General features: G+C 40.4%; 1 protein-coding gene across 1 annotated transcript; it reads left to right on the top strand.

Annotated features, from left to right (window-relative positions):
• Positions 1-2,003: 2,003 nt before the first annotated feature.
• Positions 2,004-26,647, top strand: LOC148133599 (vomeronasal type-2 receptor 26-like). The gene is made up of 6 exons (XM_087966633.1): positions 2,004-2,182; positions 21,070-21,124; positions 21,638-22,474; positions 24,140-24,358; positions 24,848-24,977; positions 25,743-26,647. Exons 1-6 carry the CDS (start codon positions 2,004-2,006, stop codon positions 26,645-26,647), a joined length of 2,325 nt encoding a protein of 774 aa, XP_087822759.1.
• The last annotated feature ends 929 nt before the right edge of the window (positions 26,648-27,576 follow it).

The following is a 27,576-nucleotide window of genomic DNA, read 5'->3' as shown; positions in this document are numbered from 1 at the left end:
GTCTGAGTATTTCTTTCTTGGATCTTGAAGGTAGCACACTGACATTATTCCGAATCTCCCCATCAGCCCACCCGGAAAAAACATCAACTTTTCTTCCAAGGGGGTTTCACATCATGTCATCTCCAGCCAGCAATGAAGACGACCAAGGAGCTGTGGGGGGGGCAGTCAATGCTGCTACCAGAGGTGCCAGCCACCGACCTTCTGGCCGACCTTACTCTGGAAGAAACCCCAGCTGAGAGGCCCAGATGGTCGTTGGGTGTTGGATGGAGGGATTCCGAAGACCCCCCCCTCCTGGGATCACTGTAAGTCGAAGAGGTGCGAGGGAACGGCTGTGGCAAGAGAGGGAGGAGATGGAATGCAGGCTGGATCAAGCCGGGAAATTCCTTATGGGCGCTTCTGAGAAGCCCGGCATGGCTCCAAGGTATGAGGGGGAAGGGGGAGCGAGTTCAGTCTGGGGAAGCTGCCCCCACCCCCCCCTAGCCTAGCCTACGCCAGCGCAGCAGCCGGCTACCACCCGGGGGGGGCCCGCAATAGACGGGGGGCCCCCTGGAAGACGCAACCTGCCCCGTTAGATGTGAAGTTTGGAGGAAATCCCAAGGATTTGGGTTTCTTCCTGGTACAAGTCGGGAGCTATATGGCAGAATATGAGAGGGATTTCACCTCTGAAGCAGCCAAAGTGAGATGTGTTACCAGAACCCTGGAGGGGATGGCAGCAGACTGGATGGTGACTTTATATAATGATAACTCCCCCCAACTGCGGAATCTCAATGTTTTCATGACTGCATTGAGGAGGAGGTTTGAGGACCCTCTAGCGGAGAGAAAGGCCAGGATCAGAATGAAAACCATAACTCAAGGGGGGAGATCAGTTGCTGACTACACCCAAGAGTTCAGACAGCTGGCACACCACATCCGAGGCTGGTCCCAGGGGGGCCTGATAGAAGCCTACAAAGATGGCCTAAATGAAGATATATACCACATGTGCATCTCCAGAAGGGATCCATATGATCTGCAGTTGTGGTACTTGCTAGCGGAAGAAGTGGAAATAGATCTAACCCGAAGCAGATGCAGAGAAGGCCCCGTATGGAGCAAACCGCTCCCCCTGCATCTCCGAGAGGCCCCAAACCCTCGGAAGGGAGGAGTGATGGCAAGACCCAAATCCACTGCCTGTTTTCATTGCGGGAAGGAGGTCCACCGGATTGCAGATTGCCGGGTCAAGCTGGATCCAAAGGGAGTGGGGCCCAGGAGGAAGCCCGAAAACCCCAGCCAAGCCTCGCGAAACCGGGCTAAAGATAGGGGAGGTTGTAGAGGTCACCCCTCCGGCGGGAGAGGAGCTGGGACCTCCGACTTTCCTCGACGATAGCGAGACCGACTCGGAAGATGACGTCTCACTAAGTCCCAACAAAGGGCCCATGACCATCCCAATAAAGTTAAGGGTGCTCACCTCAGGGACCGAGGGGGAGATGTTGGCCTTATTGGACTCGGGGTGCACGAGGTGCGTAATCAGCATGAAAGTAGTCAAGGGCATGGGCATCAGACTGAGAACTTTAAGAACGCCCATATCCTTTTGCCAACTGGATGGATCTGAGGCGGGAGGTTGCCCTGCACGTTTTATAACGGAACCCCTAGAGATGACCATGGGAACCCACAGCGAGACCCTGTGCTTTATTATGGCCCCTGGGATGGAACAGCCTCTAATATTGGGATTGCCCTGGCTTCGGAAGTGGAATCCCCATGTGAATTGGAGAGAGGGGTGGATAGGGGGCCGCACCGATCGGCAACCGGAAGGGGAGGAGCAATCCCATCCGAAGCTTCAAAACCCGGCTGAGACAGGTTCCGCAGGTGCCAAGCGCGTGGAGGGGGAGGAGAAAATCCTGAAGGAATACTGGGACTTAAGAGAGGTGTTTAGCGAAGAGGCCTCTGATGAGCTCCCTCCTCATCAGTCAACCGATTGTAGTATTGAATTTCTACCGGGGGTGACGCTCCCGAAACCGAAGCTGTATTCGATGACACCACGGGAGCTGGAGGAATTGAGATCGTTTATCGACAAGAACTTGAAACGTGGTTTCATCCAACCCGCTGGACCTCGAGTGGTGGCCCCTGTGTTGTTCCGTGAGAAGAAAGATGGGTCCAAACGCTTGGTGGTGGACTACCGAAATTTAAACGCGGTTTCCGTGGAGAACATGTATCCCCTCCCTCTGATGAAGGACATGTTAGCCCACCTGGCCTAAGGGAAGATTTTCACGAAGTTGGACTTGAGGGAGGCGTACTACCGAATCCGAATTAAAGAGGGAGATGAGTGGAAAACTGCGTTCAACTGCCCGATGGGTTGTTTCCAGTTCAATGTTCTTTTGGCCTACAGGGGGCACCAGCCGTTTTCATGCAAATGATCAATCAGGTGCTCCACGAACATTTATACAAGGGGGTTCTGGTCTACCTTGATGACATCCTTATTTACACAGAGACTAGAGATGAACATGTGAAACTGGTACGCTCCGTGCTGCACAAACTGCGGGCTGCCAAATTGTACGCCGAACTGTCCAAATGTGAGTTCCATCAAGAAAAAATTTACTACCTACGATATCGTATCTCACCCGAGGGCATCGAGATGGACCCAGAGAAAGTGCGAGCTGTATTGGACTGGGCCCCACCGAGAACCTGAAAACAGCTTCAAAGTTTCCTCGGATTTGCTATCTTTTACTGGCAATTCATCCCGTCTTTTGCTAAAATAGCCATGCCCATCACCAATCTCCTAAAGACAAAGGGGGAAACAAAACCAAAGCCCAGCCAACCATTGAATTGGTCCATGGAATGCCAAGCCGCTTTTGAAAAGCTAAAAAGACTGTTTGCCGCAGAACCAGTGCTGAAACACCCAGACATGGATGAGAAAATGGATGAGTGGTTCCTGGCAAATGCGAATAACTGCACCGTTCGAGATGGTTTAGCCTGGGTAGGTGCGAAATTGTATGTACCACAAACCTTGAGAAGCCAAGTATTACAACAAACTCATGACTCCAAGGCAGCTGGTCACTTTGGGTTTGTGAAGACCCTACACCTGGTGAAACGGCAGTTCTGGTGGCCTTCGTTGAAAAAGGACATTGAGACTTATGTAGCGAGCTGTCCAGTTTGCGCCTCAGCCAAAAGACCTCCTGGTAAACCACCAGGTCTGTTGCAGAATGTGGCTAGGCCAACTGCTCCTTGGAAGGAAATCTCCATGGACTTTATAGTAGACTTACCCGAGCACTGGGCACACAGTCATCTGGGTGGTGACCGATTTGTTCTCCAAACAAGCAGACTTCATACCTTGCTCCAAGATTCCCTCGGCGAAGTCGCTGGCTAGATTGTTCATTATACATGTCTATAGACTGCATGGTGTCCCTGAGCGTGTAGTTTCTGATCGAGGGGTTCAATTTATCTCAAACTTCTGGAGGGAATTTTTGAAGTTAATAGGCTCCACCCAGGGCATAAGCTCCGCCCACCATCCCCAAACTAATGGGGCCTGTGAGAGAACTAACGAGGTGCTGGAGCAATTTATTTATTTATTTATTTTATTTATTTGATTTGCCAATTGTTTACAAGATAATAAGTATAAATGTATACATAGTTGTGAATACATGAAATGGGTACATATAAGAAAAATAAAAGAATAAGAGAAACAATAGGACAGGGACGGTAGGCATGTTGGTGCGCTTATGCACGCCCCCTACAGGCCTCTTAGGAAAGGGGTGAGGTCAATAGTAGACAGTCTAAGGTTAAAGTTTTTGGGGTTTGGGGAAGAAACTACCAAGTCGGGTAGAGTATTCCAGACATTGACCACTCTATTGCTGAAGTCGTATTTCCTGCAATCAAGTTTGGTGCGGTTTACTTTGAGTTTGTATCTATTGTGTGCTCTTGTGTTGTTATGGTTGAAGCTGAAGTATTCATTGACAGGTAGGACATTGCAATGTATGATTTTATATACCATGCTTAAGTCAGACCGAAGACGGCGTAATTCAAGGTTTTCAAGTTCTAGAATTTCAAGTCTGGTGGCATAAGGTATTCTACAACGAGTAGAGGAGTGGAGAACTCTTCTTGTGAAATATTTCTGGACTTTCTCAATTGTGCTAATATCAGATACGTAGTGTGGGTACCAGACTGATGAACTGTATTCGAGTATTGGTCTAGTAAATGTTTTGTATGCTCTGGTTAGTAGTGTGATATTACCAGAGAAAAAGCTACGTAGGATTAGGTTAACAACTCTTAATACCTTTTTGGCTATGTAGTTGCAATGGGCTCTAGCACTTAGATCATTAGAGGTGAGTATTCCAAGGTCCTTTACAGAGCTTGAGTCATCAACAAGATCTTGACTATTCAGCTTGTATTTTATTTTCTGATTTTTTTTGCCAATATGTAAGACAGAGCATTTATTTCTTGAGATTTGAAGTTGCCATTTGTTTGACCACTCTGATACATAGTCAAGATCTTTTTGTAGGGTAGCAGTATTGTCTGTGGTATTGAACAGCTTTACATCATCAGCGAAGAGAACGCAATTGCTCTTAATATGATCACACAGGTCGTTTATGTAGAGTATGAAGAGAGTTGGTCCTAGAACACTGCCTTGGGGAACACCACTATTGACAGATACTGGATTTGATAGTACGCTCCCGATTTTGACCATTTGTTGTCTGTTTGACAGGAATGCTTCTATCCAGTTATTCAGTTGTCCAGAGATACCATAGGATTTTATTTTTAGGAGTAGTTTGTCGTGTACCACTGAATCAAAGGCTTTACAGAAGTCTATGTAGATTGCGTCTATTGCTTTGCCCTGGTCGAGTTGTGTCGTCCATATGTTTTTGCAGTGTAAGAGTTGCAGATTACAGGATAGTTTTTTTCTGAAACCAAATTGTTTATTGGAGAGTAGGTTATTTGTCTCTAAGTGAAGGATGATGGATTGGTTAATAATTGATTCCATGACTTTACAGGTGACGCAGCATAAGGAGATTGGCCTGTAATTTTCAACTAGGCTTGGGTCTCCCTTTTGAAGATGGGGATGACTGTGGCTTGTGACCATAGGTTAGGCAAGGAGCTGGTTCTGAAAGATTTTTCAAAGATTATGCTTAGAGGTTTGGCTATGGCAGTGGATAGCTTTCTTAAGAAGTAGGCACATATTCCATCCGGTCCAATAGATAGAGATGGTTTTAGATTGCGTAGTGATTTTTCGACATTGTCATCTGTGAAATCGATATGTATTAGATCATTGTTGTTATCTGTGGTACGGCTAGGAAATACTGGGCATGATCCATTGCTGTTTACAAATACTGAGCCGAAGAATGTGTTAAAGATGTTGGCTTTAATGGTGTCGTCGTTGCAGTCTTTACCATCAGGTCCTATCAAGGGAGGGATGGACCGTGAGTCTTTTAGTTTGTTGTTTACAAAATTGTAAAAAGCACGGTGGAATTGGTGCTTAGAAGGTTTTCCTCTTGTTTAATGTGATAATTGGTGCATTCAGTCTTTATCTGGTGGCATAAATTTTTGTATCGGTTTTTGAAATTGGCAACGTGACCAGATTTGTTTTTCCGCCAGAGTGATCTCTTTTTGGATTGAAGTTTCCTTATTTATATGGGTAATCTGCTTTTTTGTTTTGTTTTGGGAGTTGTTGTTGGTACATATAGTTTGATGACTCTTTTGACTTCAAGTAAAAATATGTTGTAATGGTCTTCAACGGTATTGCATCCAGTGAATAGAGATTGCCAATCAAGGGGTGAGAGATCGTTGTGTATAAGATCATAGTTGCCTTTTTTGAAGTTACAATTGGGAATTACATCATTGTGGTGATTTTTGTGTGGACGTATGTTGAGACAAAAGTCAATCATATTGTGGTCACTACTGGAAAAGGGTTCTTTAGTTTGTATTCCGTAAATTAAATTCAAACTATTGCAGAAGATGAGATCGAGGCAGCTGTTTAGTCTAGTGTTGTTGGTTACTAGTTGTTCCAGTCCCAGATTTGTAATAGCATTGTAGAAGGTTGTGTGTATGATTTCAGTTGTACAATCATTTAGGGTCCAGTCAATATGAGGTAGATTGAAATCACCAAGAAAGATAAAAGGGTATGGGCAGGATGCAGCCCATGTTAGTAATGTATTTAGCTTGTTTACATGTTCGATGTCATAATCAGGTGCTCTGTAACATAGTAAGAATCGAATTGTGATATTTAAGGATAGTTCACAGATGATGGTCTCAGGAAGAGCAAGCTCCTGGGTAACTTGGATATTTTTTAGATGTAAGGATTTTTATAGAAGATAGCAACACCACCTCCTCGACGATTTTCATGATCTGATCGGTAAACATGATAGTCTCTTACTGTGGTAATGGAGTCGGGGAGAGATGCATTGAGCCATGTTTCACAGACAAATATAATGTCAAAGTTAGCCATATTTAGGAGGATGAGAAATTCAGGTATTTTATTCACGAGGCTTCTTGCATTGAGTAGTTTGCATTTAAGGCCGGCAGTAGTTGGAATTGAGGTAGTTGGGGGCGTGCGTGCCTAGTCTTGGGTGATGGTGGATCGGTTGAGGTAGGGTTGTGGTTGAGGGTAAAAGCTGAGTATTGGGTTGCGTGGCTTACTTTTGATACAGTCAGCATGGTAGTCAATGTACAGGTCCTTCTCTCCATTGTCTAGACGGTTTTTGAGTTCAATGCGGAGTACACGGGAGCGGGCACGTTGCTGTATGGTTAGGTCAGGGCGGCAACGGAGGTTCTTATGGTTGGTGTTGGTTTTGGCGAGTGAGTTTATAGTATAAATGAATTTACGTTTGCTTGATTCATTTTTGCAAATGACTCTGCACAGGCGTTGGGCTACAGAGCCGTCACTGTTATTGAGCTCTCGGCCAATGCGTGAAATGTCAAGTATTTCATCAGCGGAGATGGTTGATGCTTGATAATCCCTGATGATGTTTCGACAGTTGTGATGTCATCATTGTTATTGGTGACCTCTAGACCAAATAAGATGGTGTTTGGACGTTTCCGTTCACGCTCAACAGCTTCTCTGATGAGGATTGGGATATCAATATTTGTCTGGGTTGTGTTTATTTGTGGATTGGGTTTTGGATTGGGTTGTGGTTGTTAGGTAGAGATGTGGTTTGTAGCTATTGGAAGTTCAGGTTTTTGCGTTGTTTCTTTTTTTTCAAGGTTGGATATTCTTTCTTTTACGGCGTCCAGGGATGCTACTATGGTTTCAATGGTATCAATTCTTTCCAACAGATCCAGTTTGGGTTTGCATGCGTCCAGGGATGCTACTATGGTTTCAATGGTATCAATTCTTTCCAACAGATCCAGTTTGGGTTTGCATGAATTGCAGTAATATGGAAACTCATTGGATGATTCCAGGTATTGAATAAATTGCTCGGTTAATCCCAAGCAGTCATGATGAGTGTATTTCTTACACAGAGAACATTTGATGGAGTTTTCATTATCCTTTAGATTTTTGTAGCATTTAAGTCTTGTGGATCATTGGTGGGGATTATGTTCTCTGTAGGTAGTGCTTTGGCATAGGATTTTTTTCTTGTCATGGTAGGTTTGTTAAGATGGTACGTTGATTAAATTAATTAATGGAACAATATCATACCAATCAATCATCAATTGCAGTAATCTCTCTAGTCAGATAATATTCCTGGGCAACAATCAGCCTAATCAATTAAATATTCTAAACACTAATCAATTAATTACACTAATCATTAATCACACTGTTCATTTAAATTCACTAAATCGTTGATTTTACTATTCAATTAAAATTACATGCATATTGATCTTTTCAACTAGTCAGTAATAACACTATTTGCACTAAACACTCTAGTCACACTAATCAATTAGGACCATAAATCAATTGAACCATTAATAAAATATTTTATAGAAATTGATTATCTAACCGTAGATATAGGTGATGAAGTGGAAAAGTTGTAAGTTTTGAGGTATTGAGTTAATCAGTGTTTGATTAAAGTAATGAGGTAGTATTAAGAGTCTGCAAGGAAAGGGTTAATGCTGTTGTTGACTGAGAGGAAATTGTTGCTCTTTGTAATAGTAGATTGCTATTACTCTGTAAACAAGACTGTAATACGATGCTCAAAGGGTTTTTGAAACAGTGAAAAACTTTCCTAAGCTGTTCAAGTTGAGTAGTAGGAGAAAATACAGTCACGTGGCTTGGGTTTACTTATCCGATTTGTCATTTACTTCCAACTAAATCTGGTAGTAATGCCAGAGTTAATCGCAGCTATTTTCCTTCTTAGAGTTTGACTTTCCAAGGAAAATTCCACTGCAGAAATTGGAGTGATTTTCTACTAGGATTGATCTTGGTGAGGTAGATGTGGAAGGCATGTGGTTTCTTATTGTTTGAAATGGCTTCAAAGTGATTGATTTTTGGTGATTTAATGGACCTCAGTTCTCCATAATTCACAGCCGTTCAGAATCACACCCTCTGTCAGTTCCGTCTCTTTCTCTGCAGCTTAAAATCACACTGCCCACCAGTCACAGCTCATTGAATGGCTCAAAATCAGTCTCTCTGTAAGTGTCCGAATCACACACTCATAAATTACAGCTCGTCCAGGCTCTTATCTCTCTCCGCTTCTCCTCAAGTCTTGGTCTCTCTCTCCTCCCTCTTTGTTTGTCCCTGCCAGCTATCCACTGGCTCCGGGGAAACTTGTCTGGGGATATGAAATGAGACACATTGTCTGGCGTGGAAGATTCTCCGATTAGCTGTGTGTGGGATTTAAATGAAGGTGCGTTGTTTGTGCTCCACTGGCTCCAGCTCGCTTGAGTTCCACCGGTGTGGTTAATAGGGATCGAGGGAAGGAGCTCTGCTTCTCTGGGGAGGGCTCTGGAATTCAGTGTTGTTACGTTTTTGGAATTCAGCGCTCCTGTTAGCAGGAGCTCCGCTGGCTTGATAAGGGCTCCAGGGCTTCGGAATCCAGCGTTTTTTATTTTTATTTTTTGGGGTGGGCTCCAGTTTACTCACGGTTTCTGGCGCAGGTGGCAGCTTTGAAGGTGATTTCTGGTGCAGGCGGTGGCTTTAAAGGGTGATAGTGCTCCAGGAGAGAGAGCCTCACCTTCCTAGTTGGGCGCCGCCATCTTCCTGTCCCCAACAATCTCCTTCCTGTCCCCAACAATCTCTCATCAACAATATCTCAGGTGTTACATAAATTATCAGCCGGACAACTGGGCAGATCTGCTGCCTTTTGCGGAGGTGGCATATAAAAACTCTGTCCACAGCAGTACTGGGTTTACCCCCTTCAAAGTGGCCATGGGGCAAGATTTTGTGCCCATACCTGAACTTTCTCGTGAAAGACCCAATGTCCAGTCATTGGACGACTGGATATCTCAACTTCAACTCAATTGGCCGGTCGCTCGTAAAGCGTTGGATGAGGCGCACCAGTCTCATAAGAAATTTGCCGACAGGAAGAGAACCCCACAGAAGTCTTATCAAGTAGGCGACAAAGTTTTCCTCTCAACCAAATATTTGCAGACCACCCAGAAATCGAAGAAGTTGGGTCCTAAGTATGTGGGCCCTTTCCCTATTGAGCGGATTGTAAATCCTGTGACTGTTCAGTTGACTCTACCAAAAACTCTTCGTCGTATTCATCCGGTTTTCCACGTTAGCTTGTTAAAACCCGAGCATACCTGTACATTGAGACTGACCCAGACTGATCCCCCCGTACCATTGTTGATTGAGGGTGAACAACATTTCGAGATTAAAGAGATTTTGGACTCTCGGAAATGGAGGGGTCGTCTCCAATATCTTGTAGCCTGGAAACATTTTCCTCCATCCTATGCCGAGTGGGTAAATGAGAAAGACATTAGGGCTCCTGAACTGCTCAAGAACTTTTATGCAAAGTACCCTGATAAACCATAGAAATGTATGCAATCGTTAACATATTTTTATGTTATTCTCTCTTACAGGGACTAATGTCCTTTTTCTAGGGGGTCCGAATGTCAGCCTCAAGATATCTTCTACATCTTATATCTTCTGCATCCTATCTATCTCTATCTGCTGCATCTTCTTTGCTGCTATGCTCATTTCTTTCAGCTGTCATTAGCAATGGGGGGAGGGGGGACTTGGAGAGGAAGAAAGCTGGAGGTGTTACATTCTTGTGTGTGGGTAAGAAAGGGGAAGGGGTGTATAAATTCCTGTCTTTAACTTTCTATTTCCTTGCTAGTTTCTTTCCCTTTGCGCAGCTGCGAAGTTTTATCAAAATATGTCAAGGTCAACGGACAGAGGCCTCATCACCACCTGAAGATGCCCACATGATCATATTCAGAACTTTTAATTGGAAGAGTCATTTGGACTTTGGGGAGTGGGAACAATTCCATTCCTTTGTATATGTGATCTGCGCGCCAATCCCTCAGATTCGGAATTCAATCTGTAGCTTCCACTATGATTTCCAGTAAAAGGAGAACTTTGCTCTAATCCATGGAGTCTGAGTATTTCTTTCTTGGATCTTGAAGACAGCACACACTGACACATTCATTAAGTCATTTTTCGTTATTGTCATTTTTTATGAGATAGACATGAAATCCTATCTTCCAGCAAAACCTTTCAGTTTACCAATCTAAACTGCCCTGGTCACAGAGTCTTTCCCGATCCTCAGCACTTCCAGGCAGGATAGCTTTAGGGCAGACTTTATGAATGTCCAACTTGGATTTCCACTCTAACAACAAATTGCAAAAACAGCCTTCCAAACTTTCCTGATGAAGTTTGGTGTGCAGTCCAAGCTTTAATTTTTATTACACAGAATATGCTCCTTCCATCAGCACTATCAACCTCTGAGGAAATAGACCTGCCAGGGAGAAAGGACATTCATCTATCTATGTCAATTTGGTAGAGCAGGAGGGAGCAGAAAAACCTCTGAATGAACAGATTTGAGTTACAAAGTAGAGAATTTAAGGAAGGGATAATGTACTCATAAACAAAACATGAGCATTCCTGGATAATAGATCTATCAGTCTATTGTGGGTTCCATTATAAAATAGTAGAAATAACAGGCAGCTACTCCAGACGGAAAGCCACTCATGGAAGGGCACAGTGAATGGATAGCTGGAACTGAATCCTCGTCTCAGGCTAATCTATCACCAGGATCATGGTAAATGATTTATTCTTTCTCTGCCCCATAAATTGCACATGGGTTCTTTCATCACTCCTTTTATGAGTTGGTCACCAGCAGAAAGGAAACACGTCTATCACCTTTGTGGAAGGGATAATGTACATTGCAGTTTCTCAAAAAATCCTTAGACAAAGACTTTTGATTTCAGATTCAGCTCACTGTGAACCCTGCCCAGAAGACCAATTTCCCAACAAGGACAAGGACCAATGCATTGCCAAGGAGATCCACTTCCTTACCTATCAAGACACCCTGGGATATATTTTATTTTTTCTTATTTTTTCCTCTCAGTGATCACAATAGCAGTTCTGGAAATTTTTCTTAAACATTATGACACCTATTGTCAAGGCCAACAAGCGAGATCTTACCTACATCCTCCTGGTCTCCCTTCTGGTCTGCTTCCTCTGCTCCTTCTTCTTCATTGGTGAATCAGGGAAGCTCACCTGTCTCTTCCAACAATCTGCTTTTGCCATTCTCTTTTCCCTTGCAGTTTCCTCTGTGTTGGCAAAAACTGTCATAGTGGTTTTGGCCTTCCTATTGACTGTTGCTGATTGTCATTCTTCTTAGATTGCTGTGAGTCTATTTAGTGAACTGTTTATGATACTGGACTTTGTTATTTGGATTATCCCTGGACTGAAAACTGGCTGCTTTAACCGTCTATGACTTGGACTGTTTGGTGGACTTTGCTTAACTGTTTACTGGAAGTAAAAACCTACATTTTACTATTCAGTGTATCTCTGTGCTGGTCGTGTGTTACGCAACTTTACTCTCATTACGTGTCCCTGTGTGCACTCATTCTCCTAACGGGGAATTACCTCAACACTGGTTATGGACCCAGGTCATAACAAGCCCAGAAAACTGAGAGTTAGTGTGAATACACAGTACCGGTTGTTTTTGCTGACATAATTGATCCTAAAAAAACTAGTTTAGAAGAGCCTGCTATATTTTGATTATTATGGATCATTACTCATGGTATGGTTTCTGCTATTTAATGAAAAATAAAACAGAAACATTCCAAAATTTCTTTAATTGGCTAAAGTTTGTAGAAAGAAAAATGAAACATAGGGTAATGACTTTAGTTACTGATAACGGGACTGAGTTTATTAATAATAGATTCCAAACGATGTTAAAATTGGCTAGTTGAGCATAAACGTTCTGCACCTTACATACCACAACATAACTTCGTTTATAGAATGAATTGGGCAATCATTACAAGCTATGGCTCGCACTATGTTATCTGATTCAGGTTTGCCTGAAACACTGTGGGGTGAGGTCATAATGTGCAGCAACCATGTTTTAAACAATGTGGTGAACATAACAACTGGTGAATTACCATTCACTTGTTGGCATGGCAGAAAGCCAAAATTTAAGTTATCTACCCACATTTGGAGCTCCAGCATGGGTGCATATTACCTCACAAGTAAGACTGAAAGGGCAATATAGAGCTAGGAAATTATTTTTCATAGGTTACGAGGCCAACCATAGATCGTTTAGATTTTGGGATCAAGGCACATCTCATATTTACTGCAGCACTAGTGCTAAATTTCTTGAGAACGTTGGGTGGCATAAACTGGAACAGGGATCCAACAATGATGTTATTATTGACACCCAAGTAGTCCCTAATGATGAAATAGTTAAACCATCAATAGGCATTAAAGAAGTAAAAGAACAGGAGAGTCCGCCAGTAAGCCCTGTATTACCGAGACATTCAACCCAAGTATCAACACAACCACCTGATAGATATCAGGTAGTGTGGTATGCCAAGTGAATACAGTTCCTGGTAACTATAATGAATATACAAATTTTAAACAACTCAAAAAAAAAAAAAAAAAATTTTAAATTTAAAAAAAAAAAATAAAATTTTTTATTTAAAATTAAAAAAAAAATTTTAAATTTTAAAATATAAAAAATTAAATAAAATTTTTTAAAAATTAAGGAATTAACTATGATAGGTTTTGTAGCTAGCATGGCTGATCCATGTTTGTTCAAAAGGGAAAGTGATGGTATAATTTCATTGTTGCTATTGTTCACTGATGACATAGCATTAATCACCAAAACTGGCCAAGAAGCTACTGAGATTATTTCACTGTTAAAAAAGAAATTTAAAATAAAACAGTTAGGAGAAATTAAACAATATCTTGGTTTAAAAATAGATAAAATTGGGGGAGGATACAAAATCTCACAGGCAGATAAATTTAACCAATTACTAAATAATTTTATAATGGAACTTTGTAAACCAGCTAAAACACTGATGAGCCAGGAGTTTAGCCATAGTGATGTACAAAGTCCTGTTTTTGATAAAGATATTTATCAGTCCTTGATTGGTAGCTTATCTTATTTCAGTAATTGGTCATGGCCAGATATAGCATTCAGTATTAACCAATTAGCTAGGTTTAATGCTGAGGCAACTGAAAGGCGCTGGCAAGCTGCTAAGCATGTGTTAAGATATCTGAAACAAATGGTACATTATGAATTATATTTGGAGCCTACGGATGAGCTAAGTTTAACTGCATATGCTGATACAAGTTTCGCTACAGACGTAAATAAACGTTAATCTACATTGGGTACTGTAGTACTATAAGGAAAGTTGTGCGATTGGATGGAGGTCTATTCGACAGAAACATTTAAGTTTATCAACATTGGAGTTTGAATTATCATGTTTGTCTCTATTATGTACAGATTTAGTTTGTTATTAGCAACTATTGATTGACATGGGAATTGATGTAACAGATTCTATTGTTTTTTATGAAGACACCCAATCAGCAATACAGATGGCTTCCAATCTTACTGTAAAGACAAGATCAAAACACACAGATTTAAGATATTAAAATGTGAGACAATGTGTGCAAAGTAAAATTATTAAACTGGAGTACTACATGTCAGAGAATAATATTGCAAATCATTTTACAAAAACCCAAGGCTCTGTAAAGCATAAGGCTTGCTGTGAGGATTATGGACTTAAACTGTAAGGTTTTATATATTGTCCTACCCAAAGGGGAGAATGTTAGGAATTGATAGTCACTTAACAGTTAGGTTGGAAAAATATAAACCAAGATAGACATTTAATACTGTCTCTTTAAGGGAATGCAATAATTGTAATTGGGTGTGGTTCCTCAAATATCCATAAGATGGAGCCAGAAACCTGGTTTCCTCGCTGTTCCATTGTTGCTGTGAGTTGCTTGTTGCTAGATGTTCTGATGTTCACTGTTTGTGATTCCTGCATTTTTCCTTTTGACTGTTGCTGGTCGTCATTCTTCTTGGATTGCTGTGAGTCTATCTACTGAACTGTTTATGATACGGGACTTTGTTATTTGGATTATCCCTGGACTGAAAAATGACTGCTTTAACCGTGTATGACTTGGATTGTTTGTTGGACTTTGCTTAACCGTTTACTGGAAGTAAAATCTACATTTTACTATTCAGTGTATCTGTGTGCTGGTCGTGTGTTATTCAACATTACTCTCACTACACCTCCCTGTGTGCACTCATTCTCCTAACAGAGAATTACCTTAACAAAGGCCCTTTCCTTCCCCATAGACCACACCATTGATCTTTCTCCCTTATACTCTCCTCCCTGCATGCCCTCGGATGAAGAGGGAATGGTCCTGGTTCTTCCTCTGGCTGCCCAGCCAGCCTGTTCCCTTCTCCAGTTTCCTCCACAACTTCCAGAGACACACTTCCACTCCCTGTTGGCTGTTCCTCCTCTCCCTCAAAGTCAGAGTCCAACAGGGGCATGATAGAAACCCTATGGATACAAAACTTTTCTTCAGCTTGTCTGTGCAGCTGCCTGTGCAGCTTGTCTGTGCAGCTGGTAGGAAAAGAAAGAAGTGCTGACCAGGGTGTGAGTCATGTGAGTTGACATGTGATAAAGCAAATAAATTTTGGAGTAAGATTCATATTAAAATACAGAAAATTCTTAAAAGAAAAAGAAAAATGGAACCAGAAACTTTTCTTTGGGTTTAATGGAAGAGGACTTTGAGAAAAAACTTGGAACTTGGAACTTATATATACAGCAGAAAGACTATTATACACACAAAAATAGAAGGACATTTTGATTCCCACTATGGATGAATGGCTATAGAAGTTGATGAAGTTGGCAAAAATGGCTAAATCAACTATTTTGGTTAAAGGAAAGAATAGAAGTACTTGTATTTCCACATGGAGACTACTTGTGAGCTTGAAGTGGAAAAAATTGAAACATTGATTTTGAGTTTTATCAATGAGATTGATATGTTTTTATAGAAATGGCTAATTTATATTAATATGGGAAAACAAAAAGTTGTGTTTTGACGTTAATGCTTTATTTTATTGCAACAAAGGGAGATGGAAGACAATGTTTCTTCTTTTTTTCCCCCCAATTTCTCTCCCCCTTCCTCCCTACTGTGTTTTCTATTTACTTTTGTATTTCATCTTATGACCTAATAAAAAAATGTTAAACTGGAAAAAAACATGTGTTTATTATTTCAAGGAGGAAATTTTCTTATTTTGTTCCTTATTTTATTTAGTTTATTTTTAAGGTAGTGTTTTAAAAGATTGGGTTCAATATCAGTGTTTATCTGCAGCCCTGATTGTTAGGAATCTGTCCACCAATTAGTTGGGCTGGCAATATATAAGCCAAAAATGTATGTTTGTAGCATTAAGACAAAGTCCTGTGTTGATTTGTACTATATTCCGATTGGTTGGTTGTGTTGCAAATTTCCATAAGAGGGAGCTAGAGATCATAGCTTACTCTCTCTGACATTCTGTATCTCTGACATTCTGTTGCTATCTAAGGTTCTCTGTTGTGCTTATATTTTGATATCTTTGTTTACTGTAAATGACAAAGGCAACCGGTAAGAAGCCTTTGTAATTGGATATTCTTTGGACTGTTAAATGTATATGACCTGGACTATTTATTGAACTGTGCTATTTCTTAAAGTAAACTTTAACTCAATTAAGTGTATCTGTGTGTGGCTGGATAATTATTCATAACTATTCTCATAAATGTTTCCATGTGCATATCCTTGTTTCTCAAGGGTTATTCTGTACATATCATAACACTGATCATCTTCCTGAAGGACTGTCAAGGCCTATAAGAGAGCCAATACTTTTGGCAACCAGGGTTGAGGTAGGAGATGACAAGGCTCAGCCCGATATAAGGGACAAATGCGCCATTCATCTCAAGTCTCCAAGAGATCTAAGTTCAGCCCACCTTGAATTATGCTGACTCTTATTTACTGCCAAATTTGCATTCACTGCTAGTAGACCAGATTTTTCTGGAGATCATTGGCATACAATAACCCTATATTCATTTGGGATCACCTGATTTCCAGCATTTGACAGTTGATGACTTTAAAGATTACCAAGAGGCCACGTTGAGCTGGAATGGATGCACTGCCCTCATTCTGCTTCTTCCTAAGTTCATCTAAACGTGCAACCAATACCATTTCCACCCCACATCCAATCCTAAAATCTCACTGAAAGGAAGATTCATCCAGGGTCCACCAAAATAGTCCAGTATGATGTGGTCCAGCCATTGTTTCTTGATTAGGAGTCAAACTGGGTCCTCTTTCAGAGGTAGGGGAACAATCCTATCTCTCAAGGATGATTCATGCTGGCTTCATCTCAACTTTATTTATTTATTTAATTTATTTATTTTGTCAAGCATGTATTAGATAACAGGTATAAGTATAAACATGAGTAAAAATACATCAAATGGCTAGGAACAAAAAGGGGACAGTAGGACGGGGACAGTAGGCACGTTGGTGCACTTATACACACACCCTTTCAGACCTCTTAGGAAAGAAGTGAGGTCAACAGTAGACAGTCTAAAGTTTTTGGGGTTTGGGGAAGAAACCATAAAGTCTGGTAGAGTATTCCAGGCATTGACCACTCTGTTGCTGAAGTCGTATTTCCTGCAATCAAGTTTAATGCAATTTACCTTGAGAAGGGAGGGAGTGGGAGGAAGGAAGGAAGGAAGGGAGGGAGGAAGAAAGGAAGGAAGGAAGGAAGGAAGGAAGGAAGGAAGGAAGGAAGGAAGGAAGGAAAAGAATACCCATTCCTAAGAGGCCTGTAAGGGACGTGCAAGAGCACACCATCGTCCCTACCATCCTTTTCCCACCGTCCCCATTCATCCGCACCTACTTCCTGCATTCCCACTCATGCCTACACCTATACCCATTATCCTGTAAGTGATTGACAAATCAAATCAATAAAATAAAATAAATAAATGTTTGATAATTGGTCTAGCAAATGTTTTGTATACTCTAGTTAGTAGTGAAATATTAGCAAAAAAAAGCTACGATTATTTATTTTTTATTTATTTATTTTGATTTTTTCACTTACAAAACAATAGGTATAAGTATATTTATTCCACCAGATAAAGACTGAATGCACCAATTATCACATTAAACAAGAAGAAAACCTTCTACGTATGAATTCCACCTGTGCTTTCTCCCATTTTGTAAACAACAAACTAAAAGACTCAAGGTCCATCCCACCTCTGAAAGGACCTAATGGTAAAGACTACAATGAACACACCATTAAAGCCAACATCTTTAACATATTCTTTGGCTCAGTATGTGTAAACAGCAATGGATCATACCCAGTATTTCCTAGTTGAACCACAGACCACTACAATGATCTAATACATATCGATTTTATAGAAGATAATGTTGAAAAAGCACTACACAATCTAAAACCATCTCTATGGTTTTGGACCGGACAGAATACGTGTGTAAAAATCCTATCCACTGCCATAGCAGAACCTCTAAGCATAATCTTTGAAAAATCTTTCAGGACCAGCTCCTTGCGTAACCTATGGTCACAAGCCACAGTGATCCCCATCTTCAAAAAGGGAGACCCCAGCCTAGCTGAAAATTACAGACCAATCTCCTAATGCTGCATCACCTGTAAAGTCATGGAATCAATTACTAACCAATCCATTATCCTTCACTTAGAGACAAACAACCTACTCTCCAATAAACAATTTGGTTTCAGAAAAAAACTCTCCTGTAATCTGCAACTCTTACACTGCAAAAACATATGGACTACACAACTCGATCAGGGCAAAAAAATAGACACAATCTACATAGACTTCTGTGAAGCCTTTGATTCAGTGGTACACGACAAACTACTCCTAAAACTAAAATCTTACGGTATCTCTGGACAACTGCATAACTGGATAGAAGCATTCCTGTCAAACAGACAACAAATGGTCAAAATTGGGAGTGTCCTGTCAAGTTCTGCACCTGTCAATAGTGGTGTCCCCCAAGACAGTGTTCTAGGACCAACTCTATTCATACTCTACACAAATGACCTCTCTGTTCATATTAAGAGCAACTGCATTCTCTTCGCTGATGATGTAAAGCTGTTCAATACCATAGAGAATACTGCTACCCTTCAAAAAGACCTTGACTATGTATCAGAATGGTAAAACAAATGGCAACTTCAAATCTCAACAAATAAATGCTCTGTCCTACACATTGAAAAAAAAATCAGAAAATAAAATACAGGCTGAATAGTCAAGACCTTGTTGATGATTCAAACTCTGTCAAGGACCTTGGAGTTCTCATCTCTAATGATCTAAGTGCTAGAGCCCACTGTAACTACATAGCCAAGAGTTGTTAACCTAATCTTATGCAGCTTTTTCTCTGGTAATATTACACTAATAACTAGAGCATACAAAACATTTGCTAGACCAATACTCAAATACAGCTCATCAGTCTGGAACCCACATTAAATATCTGATATTGGCACAGTTGAGAAAGTCCAGAAATATTGCACAAGAAGAGTTCTCCACTCCTCTACTCATTGCAGAATACCTTATGCTACCAGACTCAAAATTCTAGACCTAGAAAATCTCGAACTATGCCGCCTTCAGTCCGATCTAAGTATAGTATATAAAATCATACATTGCAATGTCCTACCTATCAATGAATACTTCAGCTTCAACCATAACAACCAAGAGCAAACAATAGATACAAACTCAAGGTTAATAGCACCAAACTTGATTGCACGAAATATGACTTCAGCAATAGAGTGGTCAATGTCTGGAATAGTCTACGTGACTCTGTGGTTTCTTCCCCAAACCCCCAAAACTTTAACCTTAGACTATCTACTATTGACCTCACCCCTTTCCTAAGAGGCCTGTAGGGGGCGGGCATAAGTGCACCAACATGCCTACCATCCCTTTCCTATTGTTTCTTTTAATTTTTCTTATAAGTATCTATCTCATGTATTCAAAACTATGTTTTTACTGATACCTATTATCTTGTAAGCAATTGACAAAAATAAACAAATAAACAAAAACAAACAAACAAATAAATAAATAAAATTGTCTCCTCTCCTCTTCTCTCCTTCTTCTATTCTATTCTATTCTATTCTATTCTATTCTATTCTATTCTATTCTATTCTATTCTATTCTATTCTATTCTATCAATTGTTTCATCAGGAAATTTCTCCTTAGTTCTAGTTGGATCACTCCTTGATAAGGTTCAATCCATTACTTCTCCTCCTGCCTTCAGGTGCTTTAGAGAAGAGGTTGACAGACTTTTCTCTGTGACAGCCCATCAAATATTGGTTCATGGAGGTCAAATTCACAACTTCAGCATGACTCCATCTGCTCTGGACATGACAAGAAACACAAGAATGTTTTTTTTTTCCAATTGGGTGTATGAGAAGCTATTGCTACAAGGACAGAAACTTGCTTTTCCTTGCAATCATCAGAAGTACAGTAATTGTTAGTGTATCCCCTGTAGATTTCTAGATACAAAAACTTCCAAGCTATAAAAACATGTCTGAGTTCTCCAGATGGGGGTAAAAGATGAGACCTTAGCCTGTCTTGCAAAAAGCTCACTCCTGGGTTTGAAGAGACTCACATGTCTTTGTTTCCTTTATAATCACAGCCCAAACACAGGTAAGAGGAAGCATCTTTGCTGTAAATTTGTTCTGTGGCCATCCAGGTGGTATAGGTGGTGTCTGATCTGCTAAAGCTCTAGTGAAATTTCAAGTTCAACCTTCAAATCAGTTTCTACCTAAACTTTTATTTCTGTCCGAGGAGGGAAGTTGACAAGAATGACCAGGTAGGAATGATGCTATGGTTGATGCTGATGCTCTTCTGGCTCCTGGCTCCAACTACAGCAAAGAGGCTACAAACCATGTGTGTGTTCAGGGATTATATCCCATTAGAGGAATGCTACTATAGGCCTGGTGATCATATTATTGGTGGAAATTTGCCTTTGGGAGCTAGTTTAAATTCTACTGTCCCACATTTTAATACATCAAATCTTCTTTTAGTTAATAGGTAAGTTTCAGCTGGACCTCTTTCAAAAATACTTCTTCTAGTATTCTGCACTGTCTTAGTGTAATATACATCTTCTCCTTTTCTCAGTAAAATAGCAAGCTCCTAAAATAAGCCGCAATTCTGAACTTCTGAAAGCTAGGTACTTCAAAAGGAATTCTTTATTGAAAGGAGTAATCCAGATACTAGCCAAAGCAGAGTCTAAGATACCCCCAGGCATACAGGAAGAGATAAATGAATGTGGATTTAGTCAACCAAAGAAACAACATGTTAATCCCCCTCCCCCTTTTCTGGGAACGTATCTTAGAAAAGTTTTTCAGGAAGTTCCTCTCAGAGCTGGAATTTTTCTGGTCACTTCTCCTCTTGCTATCTCTCCAAGAGGTGACAAGGTTCCAGGCATCTGGCTGCAGTCATATATCGTGTGCAAGTTATACAGATTCAATACAAGGCTTAAGATATTCAGGTTACATCAAAAGGGTTACTTGTACCAACTCTCCCCACCCTTCTTCTTCCATTATAGAATGGCAGCATTCAGGTTTAGCTGAGAAAGATCCTTAAAAAAACCCAACCCCAATTTGGATGTTGCTGCACCAAACCAAACACTGAAGCAAACTCTACAAGCAAACAACCTTAACTGTAATATTCCCTGTATTTTTCGCACTATAGACTCATCCCCAGTAACTACCAGCAGATCCTTGCATTGATGTTTGCTGTCTCCCAGGTCAATAAGGATTTTCTTCTACTCCCCAACATCACCCTTGGCTTCCACATCTATGGCCATTTCCAGAGGGAGATAGTTATTTCCTTAAACAGCCTCTCCATGCTCTCCTCACAAGGCCAAGTGGTTCCAGGTTACAAATGTGGCTGGAAGGGCACTCTGTTCTCCATCATTGGTGGCCTCAATCCCAAATCCTCAAGGCAGATGGATTCCATCTTCAGCATCTTTAAGATCTCACAGGTATGGGATACAGTATGGAGTAGACAGAGATCAGAAGGTTACTCAAAAGCAGAGAGGAAGGGGTTGGGGAGGCACATCATGAGCATGTGACTCTTAGTTAATTCTTTATTAAAAAGTGGCCATCATTTTAGTGCCATTTATTCTCTGAATCCGATTGTTAGTTTTTTTCTCTTGTCTTCCAACATACCTCAACCAATAAAAATGTGTAACTGGTGATTCCTAAAGTGAATGTCAACTTTTACTTTCTTTTTGAAAAAAAAAAATCATTTTCTCCAGCTTGGTGTTGGCTTTGAGTTCTCTCAGGGAGAGAGAAGAGTTTATCCTTCCTTCTTCCGGATTAATCCTAAAGAATCTTCTCAATATGTGGGTTTAGTCCAGCTGCTCCTGCATTTCCGGTGGAACTGGGTTGGGCTTATGGCCCCTGAAGATGAGAGGGGAGAACATTTCATCTCAACTCTGACCCCAATGCTCCAGGAGAAGGAGATCTGCCTGGCTTTCTCTGAAAGGTTGAAATCACATGATTTTGAGATTATAGTGAAAACATTACTTCTCAGTTTCAAGACTTGGTCAAAAATTGAAGTGATTCTTCTTTTTGGAGACTATGATTGTAGTTTAAGTGTACAGACAATTTTGTTTCTCCATGTAAAATCAAGCAAGACAACATTTCAGAATGTTTGGATCTTAACCTCCCATTGGAAACTTAGTGTGGAGGAATCTGAATACTCATTGTTATTTGTAAAGTCTTTCCATGGAGTCTTGCATTTCAGAGACCACACCGGGGATGTCTCAGAATTCAATCATTTTGTTCTGTCTTTAGACCCTTTGAACCCACAAGGAGATTTCTTTCTCCCTCTATGGTGGGAAAGGGTTTTTCACTGCAAGATCCAAAAATCAGGAGAGATCCCTCCAAAGGGGGAAAAACAATGTACAGGAAAGGAGAATGTGCAGAATCTGCCCAATTACATTTTTGAAACAAGAATGACAGGTGAAAGTTACCATATCTACAATGCCATTTATGCTGTGGCACATGCATTACATGCAATGTTTGGATCCAGAGCCCGACCAACCGTGATGAGGTTTGCAAAGAGGACCCCAAATATCCAATCATGGCAGGTAATTTCTGTGGTTTCTCAGAGAGGAAGACTCCCATATGTTACTGAATCAGTTACTGATTCAATATCCGCATGTTATAATATCAATGCATATTAAAAGCAATTATTAGAAAAATATGAGTTAAGAATAATGTTTTGTTGGAAGAGGTTAGAGAGAGGGGAAAAGAGAAGTGAAGGTTCATTAAAATGTTTAAAAGTATGTCTAGCTAATGTTTGAAATGTAGTCAAAAGATGGGCTTATTTTATCATGTGTGGTGGCCTTGTGATAAAATAAAAAAAATTCTGGGCAAAAATACACAGATGGCTCAAAAAGATAATAGGGAAACATGTAGATTTTATAGCTGAACTATTTTTATTAGGGATGATACCAGAAAAATTTGATCAGAAAAGTATGTATTTAGTATCACATGTCTTAACAGCAGTGAGGATTATTTTTGTACAACATTGGAAAGATGAAGAAAGACCGCAAGAGGAAGAGATAGTTAAGAAGATACTAGACTCTGCAGGAATGGATAGACTTACATTTAAAATTAAACAGAAAGAAGACACAGAATATGATCAGACATGGAACTTATTTTACCAGTGGTTGGAGAGTAAGAATGGAATCTATATTGTTAAGCAAATTAAATACCCAGAAAACACATTTATTAAGCACTATGAAATGTAATTAATAGAAAATTAATAAAAGTTATTACAAAAATAAGAAGAAAGAAGAAAGACCTTCATAAAGTCCTGAAAGGCTTCAATGTTTACCTGGGTTTCAGGAGGTAACCATGACAGGGAGTAGAAGTCAACTGAGACCACAACAACAATCTGTCTATGTTTGAGAAAGAAGCTTCAAGAAGTCAGAAGAAATCCTAGTTGGCATATTTGCAGAACAACCTCCATTTCCCTCAGCATGTAACCTGAATCCAACTTGTAGAAAGACACTCAATTCATTTTAATCCTGGTTTATGTTTCTATAGTTTAACATCCTACGTGACCCTTCCCCCCATTTGTTCAGCTTTATGCTTATTGCACTGCTCAGCTTGTGTGAATGCAGCCACCTGAGCACATAAAGAAGGACTCAAAATAGTCTTAATGGGTTGTTTGTCTCAAACCCATCAGACTTTTCTGCATTACTGGATAAACATTGAACTTCTCTGAACAGTGAAGAGACAAATCAGGGCAAGCACTTCCTTTTCCTTGACTCCATTTCATCAAACATGGTTCCTGCATTGTGCTCTGTTCGATTCTCAGATAGAAAAAATCAAAGGAATTGTACTCTGTTGCCATACAAATAATTTAATCGTTGCTACAGTGAATTTATCAGTTACAAGACCTTGGGATAAAGTAAATATTTAAAACTACATGTAATCAAATATCTCAGGAGGAAAAGCACATGATTAATTTTGTAATGTGGCACTGAAATTTTTCATATGTGCTTATTCTGACAAAGCTTTATTTAAAGAAACCATGATACAAAGGACCAATGATAAAGATTTTTTTTTGTAGTTTCAGAGTAAATACTTGGTGTTACTCCAGATTCTGCAATTCTCCACCAAGAGAATCCTCTAGCTTTTCAGACATAAATTCATCTTCTCAAAATTGTCACCATGTTCTGATAGAAGCCATAACCGTAGCTCTAACCAAATACTCCTATTTCTAAAGATCACATTTATTTCAGATTCTTCCCTATTTGGGCAATGTGCAGTTCAACAACAGTGCTGGAGATGAAGTCTCCTTCTCAGAAGATGGACTGGGATCTGCTCGTTATGACCTTCTCAATTGGCTTTTCCTACCCAATCAATCTTTTGTCCCCATGAAAGTTGGGCAAGTGAATCCTGAGGCTCCCCCAGGCCAGGATTTCACCATTAAGTCTGATGGAATTGTCTGGGCCACAAAGGTGAGCTGCAAGGAAATGTTGTAAATTCTGGGAAAGATTCATTCTCTTCCTGAAATGCAGAACATCCTTCTAACTCAATTGAGTCAGAAATCATGGCAGTCATTTCGTGACAAATCTGCTTTTCATGTAACACATTTGAGGTCTGATTTGTGTCATTCCACAAAGGGAACAATTTCTGTTTGAAATGCAGAATGCAATTACAGCAAAAAACAGTGATTTCCATGGACCATTTCTGCTCAGTTGCATCCTCATAGTTCTTTCTTTTAGAAATGCTGTGTTTCAGTAACAAGCCTTCCTTTGCAGGATGAAACCCCAGTTCCAATCTCCAGCATCTGTTGGTCGATTGGGAGTTTCACTGGCCTGCATCGCCTAGCAGCTGTTCCTGGTTTTTGATAGACAATGGTGAACAATTTGTTTAGAAGAGATTCTGGGGCATAGAAATAGGAATGTGGGAACCAATTAAATAATTCATTGGTATTTCTCTTTCAGACCATCCCCTTTGCCAGGTGTGGCAGGAAGAGGTGCCAGGCAGGAGAAAGGAGAAGAGTTCCTGAGGGCAAGCAAGTTTGCTGCTACCAGTGTGACGCTTGTCCAGAAGGGACCTTTTCTAATCAGACAGGTAGACCAGACTTTAAACCTTAACCCTCCAGAATCAAAGGAAGACATTCATTAAATCAATCTATTTTTGTTCTTGTTGTCATTTGTGATGAGATTGATGTCCATTCATACTGCCCTACCACAGAGGACACTTTTCCTAATCCTCAGCAATTGCTATTAGGATAGATTGAGGGCAGAATTTGTGAATCCCCAACATGCATTTCCACTCTAACATCCAATTGGGAAAACCAACTTCCAATGTTTTCCTGAGGTAGTGTGGTGTGTGATCCAAAGGTTTAATTTTTATCATTTAGTGCATGCTTCTTCCATCAGCTCTATCAACCTCTGAGGAAATAGACCTGCCAGAGCAAAAGGAGATCCATCTATCTATACTGCTTTGATAGAGGAGGATCAAAAAAGTCTGATTGAACAAATTTGAAGTACAAAGCAGAGAGGTTAAGGCAGGGATATTATACACAGAATTAAAATAGCAGCATTCCTGGATAACAGATCTGGCATTCTTCTGTTGGTTCCAATATAAAGTGAGAGATAAAAGAGGCAATAATCTCAACCTGAAAGCCTCATTACCCATGGAAGTGCACATTGAATGGATAGCTGGAATTGAACAAATCCTCATCACTGGTTAATCAGTATCATCATAAATGAAGGATATGCTCTTTTAGATGCCCCATAAATTGCACAGTGGGTTCTTTATTTATCCCTTTGTAGGTAAGTCAATAGCAGAAAGGAAATATGCATATCAAAAGACAAAGGATTTTGATTTCAGATGCAGTTCATTGTGAATCCTGCCCAGAAGACCAATTTCCCAACAAGGACAAGGATCAATGCATTGCCAAGAAGATCCACTTCCTTGCTTACCAAGACACCCTGGGATACATATTAGTTTTTCTTGCTCTTTTTCTATCTGGGATCACTTCTGCAGTCCTGCTGATTTTCTATAAACATCATGACACACCGATTGTCAAAGCCAACAACCGAGGTCTCAGCTACATCCTCCTAGTCTCCCTTCTGCTCTGCTTCCTCTGCTCTTTCCTCTTCATTGGTCAACCAGGGAAGCTCACCTGTCTCTTCCAACAATCTGCCTTTGCCATTCTCTTTTCTCTTGCAGTTTCCTCTGTGTTGGCAAAGACTGTCATGGTGGTTCTGGCCTTCATGGCCACCAAGCCAGGGAACAAGACAAGGAAACTCTTAGGAAAACCACTGTCCAACTCCATTATCATAGCCTGTCCCCTGGTCCAAGCCCTTCTTTGTGCCACTTGGCTGGGAACCTCTCCCCCATTTCTTAACTTGGACTTCCACTCCTTGTTTGGAGAGATCATCTTGGAATGTAAGCAAGGCTCAACTGTAATGTTTTATGGTGTCCTCTCTTACCTAGGACTTTTGGCTCTTGTCAGTTTCACAGTGGCATTTCTAGCTAGGAAATTGCCTGATAGTTTTAATGAGGCCAAGTTCATTACTTTTAGCATGCTGGTCTTTTGCAGTGTTTGGATCACCTTCCTCCCTACCTACCTGAGCACCAAAGGGAAGTCCATGGTGGTAGTGGAGATCTTCTCCATCTTGGCCTCTGGGGCTGGTCTCTTGGTTTGTATCTTTCTTCCCAAATGCTATGTAATAATACTGAGGCCCCATCTTAATTGTAAAGAAAATATAGTAAGAAACAAGAATTTCTAATTAATGCTAGGATTAGCCTCATTTGTATTCATCTTTGTGGCATATTTAAAATGTGATAATATTTCTAATAAATGATGTCGTGAAGGAGGAATTTGTCCATGAAAGAATTCCTTATCAAGTTCTGCAACTGCTTACAATATTCCTGTGATCAGTCTTTTGTTTTTCATATTTTCAAAGTGTACTTAATGAGGTCCAATGCCCTGTATGTATGGAAAACTTGTTATTAAAGATGTGTTTCTTATTTCAGATATTTCTAAGTTTATATGGCAAAGGAAAAAACCAAGAATTACATACAAACTAGGACAAGATGCTAAGGAAAAGCGGGGTGGGTGGGTTTATCAGACCTGAAATTGTATTTTGAGCCATATTGTCTGGCCTGGTTAAAAGAGTGGGTGAACCTCCAGAATAAGAGACTACCTGAATTAGAGTGCCACGAATTAAGGTTTGGATGGCACAGCTATTTATGGTATGAATACAGTTAAGCTTGATTTTAATAATCACTTTGCTAGACGTGCAATACTAAGAGTTTGGAATAAATATAAAAGAAGGTTTTATACAAAGTTGCCTCTTTGGATGTCCCCACCCACTCAAGAAGCTTTTTTTTTTTTTTTAAAGAATTGGTAGTGAAGCCAGACAGATGGACATACGGTAACATATTATCTTTCAACTCTGGTGAAGTTATATTAAAGTTGAGGGAAGAATTTGAATTAGACAGTTATGCTTGGCATTGCTTTGCATATCAACAACTGAAAGAATGATTTAAATTGGATAAAAAAGAGTTGTGGGTTTGATTTTGCTAAAAATGAATTGGAAATCTTACTGCATGGTAGTGATGATGGGTTTTCTGCTAAAATAAAGCAAGATCATACACACATGTGAAAGTAAATCAGGAACCCTGTAACTGTGGAGTCTGTCTGGCAAGAACAAAG

The sequence above is a fragment of the Notechis scutatus genome, chromosome 1, assembly GCF_049901735.1.
Source record: "Notechis scutatus isolate UNSWTSFEM ecotype Mainland chromosome 1, rNotScu1.2, whole genome shotgun sequence".
Lineage (NCBI taxonomy): Eukaryota > Metazoa > Chordata > Lepidosauria > Squamata > Elapidae > Notechis > Notechis scutatus.
Note: the sequence above shows the minus strand (reverse complement) of the source record. Positions and strands in the feature narration are given on the sequence as shown.